The sequence below is a fragment of the Orycteropus afer genome, unplaced genomic scaffold, assembly GCF_000298275.1.
Source record: "Orycteropus afer afer isolate SDZICR_OR568_19922 unplaced genomic scaffold, OryAfe1.0 scaffold00009, whole genome shotgun sequence".
Taxonomy (NCBI): domain Eukaryota; kingdom Metazoa; phylum Chordata; class Mammalia; order Tubulidentata; family Orycteropodidae; genus Orycteropus; species Orycteropus afer.
The window spans coordinates 15,061,728-15,071,177 of record NW_006921596.1 but is presented as its reverse complement, the minus strand read 5'-3'; the positions used below and the strand labels follow the sequence as shown (position 1 = coordinate 15,071,177).

The following is a 9,450-nucleotide window of genomic DNA, read 5'->3' as shown; positions in this document are numbered from 1 at the left end:
CTCTTGTTCCAGATGAATAAAGACCAGTAGTTGTATTTTAGACAGTCGTTTGTAAGCTTTTAAGACCCCAGGCACTACTCACCATACTGAGAGGTAGAACATAATCTTTAGGAATTATATTATGCCAGTTGACTGGCTTGACCCATGAGATGATGGCCCTAAGCCCCCCAAGAGAACTAATCTCATGAGGTGATTGGTTATATCTGTAGTATCTGTAGCTGCCTCTCCCCTTTTTTTTTTTTTTTGGTTAGTAAAATTGCAAAAGTATATACAACCTAGCATTTGCCCATTCATCCATTTTCCCTGTGTATAGCTTAATGACATCAATTATATCAGTCATTCCATGGAAACTTCACCTACATTTGGTGCCACCTTTCCCATTACTATGAACAAATAGTACCTACTACGTAGGAAGTGCTTCTCCCTCTCCACTCCATCCCCACTCCATTACACCACTGATGAGCTAGTTTCTGTATATTTACTCATTCATGTCATTTCATAAAGGTGGGAACATGTAATATTTTCTTTTTGTGATTGACTTATTTTGCTCAACATAATGTCCTCCTGGCCCATCCACATTGTAAGATGTTTCAGGAACTCATTTTTCTCTACTGATGAGTAGTTTTCCATTGTGTGTATGTACCACAGTTTGATCATTATCCACGGTTCATTGATGAGTACTTAGGCTGCGTCCATCTTTTTGCTCTTGTGAATAGTGCTGCAATGAACATAGGTTTTCTTACGTCTATTCCTGTCACTTTTATTAGATCCGAAGATTCAGGTGATATTGATATCCTAGGCATGTGCTAGAGCTCTGGTGGCATAGTGCCTAAGGCATTTGACTGCTAACCACAGGGTTGGCGGTTCAAACCCACCAGCCACTCTACAGAAGGAAGACTGAGCAATCTACTTCTGTAAAGATTTACCACCTCAGAAACCCAAAGGGGGTCGCTATGAGTCAGATTTGACTCAATGGCAGTGAGTTTGATTGGTTGGTTTGTTTTGGAGGCATGTGCTAGGTGTTTTTAGTTTACCATCTCACTTACCCTTAGAATAATACTGTGAGATAAAGGTTATTTTCCTCATTTTAGAATTAAGAAACTGAAACTCAAGTTAGGTGACCTGACCAGCTAGTAAATGCTGATAAGTTCAACCATTTGAACTCAAGTTCCTGACCTGAGTTTTTTTGGGGTTTTTTTGGGGTTTTTTTGGGTTTGTTTTTTTTTTTTGAGATGCTTGTTTTGGGGGCGGGGCACGAAGACAGGCTGGAGAGGAGATGTTTCTTAAATTTGAGGGTCTTTGTTTTTGTTTCCTAGAGAGGAATATTAAAAAGAAAAAAGGAAGAATGACAATCTTATTTCATTTCCTAAGGCAACTACAGAAAATAACAGTGTTGAAAGGAACATTGTCTCCATGATTGAATGTAGCCCTAATTTTAGAATAGAAGCTTTCATCTGCAAGCAGCATATGTGGGCAATAAGATGTCCATTAACGTTCTAGTTCCTTATTCATTTTATTTGGTTCATTCCATTGCATAGTTAATGTTACAACTTGGAAAGATTTTATTTGCATTTTCTTCTCCACAGATAGGCCATGTCTGGTCCAACTGATGAGACTGCAGGAGACCTGCCTGTGAAAGATATAGGTCTAAACCTCTTTGGAATGGGAGGGTTACAAGGTTTGGCCAGCTGTTATTTATTACAGTTATGAACTTTGATCAGTGACTTCTTTACTTTTAATTTAAAGTTTTTCTGATATTCATACAAACCAAGCCACTTAAGTAACTATATAATTCTTGATTGGACTAAATAAGAAGAGGGAGAGTTTAGAACAACATATGGCATTTTATTACATGCATCAATTATCAACAGCTCATAGAAAATGTAAAATCCTCCTCTGTTCTGATAAAGAGTTGTTATAACTCATCTTTTTAAAATTCCACACATCAGTAGAACTATGCAGAGAGTATCAAGCCTCAAAACTGAATTGCCTGGTTTAAATCACATTCACTATTAAAATCTTTCTTTATGTTTAAATTTTATAGAGGAGGAAATGCCATATTTAAAAAATTTTGCCTTTCAAGTAGAGTATCTCAAAATGGCTTGTTTATCCAAGTGATAGTGACTTTTTTCCCCAAAATATTAATATACATTAAAAGTTTTCTTTATCCTTTTATCACTCAGTGGTTGCCATAGAACTAGGAAGCATGTTTCAGATTGAAAAAGAAAGGGACTACTTGAAAGAATAATTTGGAGTGTAGAGCTTTTATTTTTATTTGTGTGGACAATTGTGTCAGCCATGCTGTCATGCCACTACATTTATCATTGAGAAAGATAATGATTTAAAGTACATCCCACTAAGGAGTCTTCATACACCTTTTAATTAGACAATTATGAATGGTCACCTTGAACTACCTCAGAAAGATGGTTGGAAAAGGCTAATTTGACTACAGCTTTCATGGTTAAAAGTCAAAAGTATGTGTAAGCTTTGCTTTAGATCTTTGCGGGAGTATCAGGGATTCAGTGGAGCTCTGGTGGCGTAGTGCCTAAGGCATTTGACTGCTAACTAAAAGGCCGATGGTTCGAACCCACCAGTCACTCCTCAGAGGGAAGACTGGGCAGTTTACTTCCATAGAGATACCTCCTCGGTCACTGTAAGTTGGAACCGACTCGAGGGCAGTGAATTCGGGTTTTTTTTAAATTAGGGATTCAAATACAAGTAAATTTTAAGTATCAGAGCTATTTACTGGGTTTTGGTTCTCTTCAGTAACCCTCAGTAGGGCTTTAATCATTTTCCATTGTTCTTTGTTTCTTTTGGAGGATTCTTGGCAATTGACCTACTTCACAATGTTGTGGGAAATGCCAAATTTAAGCATAAGTAAAGGGATCTCATATACACAGATCAGGGGTGTGTATATGAGTTTTTATGAAATATACAAGGTAGCTGATAGAGAAAACATTTGTGAAACTCTTAAATGACAATGCTTAAATGTTTAAGAGTTTTTTGTTTTGTTTTGTTTGGTCTTGCAAATTTCATAGTTTGTTTTTGATTACCTAACACCAGTAGCTCAGGAAAATATCTTAATCTTACTGTGTTCATCAAATTGTTATTACAGTCTTGCATTTGTAAAATAATAATAATCCTTTCAGATACTCTGACTTCTAAGTAGTTCTCCCCCCATTCAGCAAATAAATTTAAAAGTCTGTATTGAATCAGAGCTTCATTCATCTTATATCCTTAAAGAGTGGTTATTTGACTGCATTTTTAATGGGTACTACTGTTGCTCAAATCTTTAATACTGTATTTAAAGTATTAATAGGAAAGATTTTTATTCTGACCTCACATCAGTGGTAAAGCAATGCTGTACCATTTTCTAAGACAGTCTTTATTATAGCTCACAAAGTAAAACATCTAGGGTGAGTGCATCAAGATTACATTAATATAGGCAGTTAGCATCTTTAGAGACTATTTTAAGTAATCTCACAATTAATTACCTTTGAATTCTTGCAGAAACTTCAACAACTCGGACAATGACGTCTCGCCAGGCAGTGTCACGTGTCAGTCGTGAGGAGCTGGAAGACAGATTTTTGCGTTTGCATGATGAGAACATTGTACTCAAACAGCATGCCCGAAAGCAAGAGGATAAAATTAAAAGGTTATCATAAAAAGCTTTTCGATTTTTTCTTACACAGTAAAGTTCAGAGGATATGCTTTTTTATAAACTTAGTTGAAAGCCTTACCTTGAATCTTTTTTGGAACAAGGCAGGTTGTAATTCAATGCAGTTTTTAAAAATGGAAAATCTTGCAAACTAAAATAATAAACCAAAAGGATTATGAGAGTTTGTTATAGCTGAAGTTGCTATTTGAAAGCAAAGAGCTAATAGCTCAGAATGCTATGAGTATATCATACCTATAAATAACTTTTGGTTTAATACTTATGGTTTAATAACCAAATGGGCAAAGCATCTGTTTTTTAAAGGTCTTGATTTTTAAATGGAAGTTTTCAAAATAATTATTCTAACTTGTTAGAATGAATGTTTTCTTAAGATTAGAAGTTTATTAATGAAAAATCACTTTAACCTCTGGCACATATTTAGCTTTGCTTGGCTTAATCTAGATTCTTCTATATGTATTTCAAAAGACTCTACCGTTTCTGAAGAAACATTGTCTCATTTGATTTCTTTGCAGAAAATGTTATGGGAATAATTTTTTTTTTTTTTTAATTGTGATTTGGGTGAAGATTTACAGAGCAAATTCACTTTCCATATAGCAGTTCACATATACTTTGTCTCATGACATTGACCACAGTTTATGGGAATAATTTCTAAGGGTACATATTTCATTTCTTCATATTCAGAAACACTATGACCATCTTCTCAATGTATGGCTTTAGAAATAAAAAAATGCTATCACATGTATAAGCATGAACAGGTCTTTACTCGGACTTATACTCTGGGTTCACTGAAAAGGTGGGACAGCCACTGAAGCCAGCAAGAAGATAGGGCTTTTTTCTGCCTAGAATTCATCCCAAAAGAGTCATTCTATTTCAGTTTCTACTCTGTGGATTTATTTATTTTTTAAAAAAACAAACCACTCACCTGCCAAGTGCAGGAATTTTACTTTGTGCTTATTCTTGAGTCATGATGATAGCTTTTTCAAGGCCTCTGACTCACTTCCCTGCTTCATTTTCTGGCCAGTAGCACAAAAATGTCAGGCAGTTAGAATGAGGCATGTAGTTTGTGACCACTAACCAATTTTTTTTCTTGGTGTGCCTAATTGGTCAGTAAAATAATTGAATTCACAATCTTGACCTCGTTAGTAATTTGTCCTAGCCAAAAAATATAAAACAACTTAATAATGAGCCATGTAGTTTAATGGGGGACGTCTAGTGGTACTGTGGTTAAAGCATTAGGCTGCTAACCAGAAGGTCAGCAGTTCAAACCCACCAGCTGCTCCATGTGAGACAGATGAGGCAGCCGGCTTCTATAAACATTTATAGCCTTGGAAATCCTGTGGGGCTGTTCTGTTCTTCCTATAAGGTTATTATGAGTCAGAGTTTACTCTATGGCAGTAGGTGGGTGGATAGTTTAAATGGAAAGAGGACTGGGCTAGAGTCAAATTGTATACATATGTTCTTTATCTCTCAGCCACTAACCTGTGATATGTTCAGTCCATTTAACCTCCTTGGATCTTATTTTACTGAGCCATAAGAGTAGTGATCCAGTTATCACTATGGCCCAAAGCTTTAAATCCCTTCTCCATCTCATACTACTGATGCCATCCTAGGTAAATGGGCAGAATTGTCTTTTAATTTGTTCTCAAGATCTAATTAGTATCACTTTCTATAGTCAAAATGTGGATTAGATACATTGCCTTTTTGAACTGTTCAAACTTTACAAGATCACTTAGAATTCATGAATATCATAAGAAAATCAAATGAAAGCATTGCTAGTAGTGGACAAACAGAATCTTTGCTTCTTGACAGAGTTTGCTTGAACCTCTTTAAAGGTATTAATGTGCTTTTCTTCCCTTAAAAATTAGGGTCATTTCTTTTTCTTTAAATGTTGACCATTTCTTTAAATAAAATGTATGTCTATCTTTTGAATGTAATCTGTATCTATGTATGAAAGTCTCTGTGTAACAGAAGAGTTAAGTAGTTGGGTTGGCATCTCAGTTGGACAATTTCTATATCTCAATGCACAGGTCATTAGGTGAGTCACAGAACCCTAAACTCATTAAAAGACTTGGTAGAGTATTGGGCTGTGCTACCTGGCCAAACTTCCCAATGATATATCATTCCCTGGATTAGGTGGAAAAGGAACTAATCCATTGATTATTTTACTAGGGTGTTTGTGGTCCTCTTGGATCTTGGTTTTTATTATCCTATATCCCTTATAAAGCATGCATAATGGATGTGCCTCAAGGGAGAAAGAAAACAATCTTAACTGATTATGTTACGCATCGCTCTCCCTGATGCCACATGCTGTAGGCCTCGTAGCCAAAAGTGTAGATAGACATGTATTACTACTGCATTTACAGAGGACTCTGCTTAGGGCAAAAAAAGGTTGTTCTATGACATCCCAAAGCTATTAAGGATTTTTTTATTTCACTTTTGTTCTCTTAAGTAAAAGCTTCTGTCCATAACCGTGCTAAAATAAAGCAAACCCCATTTAAAGAAAAATGAAGTGTTTTTATTTTCAATCTCCTGTCTGAGTCTTTATAAAAATAGATTCACTATAAACTAGAATCAGCTCTATTGAAGATGTGCGACCAATTTTGTAAAGTCTTGAACTTGTGTCTCTCATCAAAGCCACCTTTTCTTTCTTGTCCTGCCAGGATTTTTCCATTCCCTGTCAGGCATGTTTTCCGTACGTGTATATTACATCACCCCATGTGCCCTTTCTGTCTTTTGTTCTGTCTAACCAGTTTTTATCAAAACTTAAAAGAATCAAAAGTATAAACGCATGAGATATCAAAAGCACAATTTATACCTAAATTTAAAGAATGAAGTACTACTTTTTGCATCTAATTATTTTCTGCCATTAAACAAGCATGTTTCTTGAGCACTAAGTAACATTTTGTGATGCATTTTGATTTCTTTTGAATTTTTTATTAGGCTTTTATATGTGCACATCTATGCATTCTAGCATTTTTACATTTGTAATATGTCTTAATCCTAGAGAAACTGAAAACCATATATCACTTAATGGTACATAGTCTTAACACACTTTGTGAAAGTTTTCATTTACTGTGGATTGCAGATATAGCCCACCGTCCACAATCTGTAGCTATGTTTAAGTGCATCCAGCATTCCTGTATAAGGTCATGCGTTAAAAATTGCATTTGAGGAACATATGGAGTAAATATGTGTCCTCTCTTTACTAACCTTAAATGATAAGCCTTAGGAAACTGTTATTTGTCAGTGCTATAAAGCAGATTGTTGCCCAGTGGTTTCAATTATCATCAAAGGATTCTTCACAGGCAGTAATAGTTACATCAAAACCTGAAATTTATTATTCAGGTTCTGCACTGAAGTCTTCACAGTGATTATGTTCCTTTCAACAGAATGCATTTTATGCTGACTTCTCACATTCCTTTTCATCTTTTTATTATTTCCCCAGAATGGCCACCAAGTTAATACGGCTAGTTAATGACAAGAAAAGATATGAGCGGGTTGGTGGCGGCCCCAAGCGGCTGGGACGGGATATAGAAATGGAAGAAATGATTGAGCGGCTACAAGAGAAGGTTCATGAGCTTGAAAGACAAAATGAAGTTCTCAAAAACAGAGTAATTTCAGCCAAACAGCAGCTTCAAATCCAGGGCAGGCAAACGCCATACAATTATGTCCAATCTCGTATTAACACTGGGCGTAGAAAAGCGAATGAAACTGCAACCATACAGGAATGGCCCAGGAAAGGTAAAGAAAAGCCTAAACCTAAGTCTTTTACTGGATTGTATGACACATAAACACACACTGTGGTATTGCTGTACTATTCATATTTTTAAATGTCTTTAGAAAGAGATGCAAGAACAGTTTTATATCTGACTTTTTCATAAAATCATTAATATTACCATGAAGATCATTTTATTTAAGAATCAGTAGATCACTGTCAAATAGTCTTTAATAGAACATTCACTGTAACTGACAGGAGGGACGTATGAAACTAATGTTTTCATTTAGTTTGGTTTGATTTTTTTTATATTAAATTGAATATTGAAGTTGGAAATCACATTGACTCAGGCAAATGAGCAAACCAACTAGTTTGCTTATATGTGATCACACTTACAAACATTCTTAGTTCTTTATCCAAAGGTCTTTTCTAAAACTTCAGAATTATTTAAATCTTCCTCATTGCTTGAAGGTAGCATGACAGTAGAATGTGTACATAACTAGGGGGTTAGAAAGTTGAATTCTTGCTCCACTGACTAGCTGGTGACCTCAGGCAAGTTACCTGATCATTTTGAACTTCATTTTTCTTTGTATATAAAGTAAAAGGATTGAAGCAAGTGATCTCTTCCATCTGCAAAAATGATCATAGCTCACTCTCTCTCCCTATTTTAAACATGAATGATCCAGGCTACAAAACAATTCAGTTTCATAGACAAGACTTAATATATAACCCAAATAGTCTAAAACTCCTCATTCTCTTAACCCACAGACCAATTTTCTTTATATTGAAACTAAGAAGCAATAAATATTTTAAGTTTACTTTTTTTATTTCAACTATTAGGGAAGGAAATAAAATTTTACCTCAAATTGTTCTTCCTTTAGAATATGCTTCATGTGGAATGAAGACCAAACATTTTTAGGGATATAACCATCATGTAAAACTTTAGTTTCAGTTCACCAAGGAATTAAAAAAAAACACCATATGAACAGAAGGGATAAAAATTTATTCTCGTTTTCACTTCAAGTCAAAATGTTCACACTCTTGGCTCCTAGATAGAGTTCCTTTGAAGTCTATATAAGGCCTGTACATAGGCAGCGGGCAGCTGCAGGATGAAAGGCTCGGCTCCTCTTAGCTGTATGAGATTGGCAGTAGACTGTGAATACAGTCGGTATGATCATCCTAAGTTAGAAAATACAGTCAGCCACTATGAACATTTTTACCTGGGAGAGCACTTGACCTTGCAGAGTCTCATCTTGCCTGTCTGTAACATGGAGTGATAACACCGGATTACATAAGAAGTCAGATGATAGCTCCACAGTAATTTACCTTTAAAAAGTCACCTATCCACTCTGAGCCTTAGTTTTGTCATCTGTGAATGTGGACAGGCTACAAGGACTTTTCTACTAAATAGAAACAGTGCTCAAATTTTAGATAAAAATGACAAATAATCCGGTGCTATGGACTGGTATTTAAATAGAAGAGTTTGATTTAAAAAAAAAAAAAAAAAAGCTATAGGGGAAAAAAAAAGAGCAGCAGAGTCTTTTTTAAAATGGGACTGCATACGTTAACTCTCCCCTTTGATTCAGACCTTGCTCATGGTTAGATACAGAGTCCAGGATATAGAAGTTACAGAAAGCATCAAGTAATGATGAATACCTGAACCACTATCTTTCTGAGTAAAGCTGAGGCATGATTACCAAAGCTGATATCTTGGTAATACTAACAGACTCTTCAGGACTGCCTTTGAGGCTCAGACTTAGGTCATAGTTGTCAGGAATATACCACCACCTGGGGTACTAAGTAAGAAACCCAGGCCTTCTCTGGCCACAAGCCTTTCCCCCAGGCTACTGTGCAGATGTTACCATTTTCTACTTGTGCCTTGGGGAAGAGGATGGGAAGCACAAACTTAAGGTATGACCAACGTAATGTAGAAACAATTCTTACTGTGAAGAACCAGTAAAGAACAAAGATTTTCCTGCAGTGTATATCTATGCTGTAAAGTATAACCACTGGCAAATTATATCACCATGACACTGTAAGTTTTAACTTATTTTATTTT

At 35.7% G+C, this 9,450-nt stretch overlaps 1 protein-coding gene across 1 annotated transcript in view; it reads left to right on the top strand.

Moving 5' to 3' along the window:
* The first annotated feature begins 1,593 nt into the window (after window positions 1-1,593).
* The window catches only part of RPGRIP1L (RPGRIP1 like), a 106,349-nt gene continuing 98,492 nt past the window's right edge, over window positions 1,594-9,450 (top strand). The window contains exons 1-3 of the mRNA XM_007947092.2: window positions 1,594-1,678; window positions 3,511-3,655; window positions 7,122-7,417. Coding sequence (XP_007945283.1) covers window positions 1,594-1,678; window positions 3,511-3,655; window positions 7,122-7,417 — 526 coding nt within the window. The remainder of the gene's footprint in view (window positions 1,679-3,510; window positions 3,656-7,121; window positions 7,418-9,450) is intronic.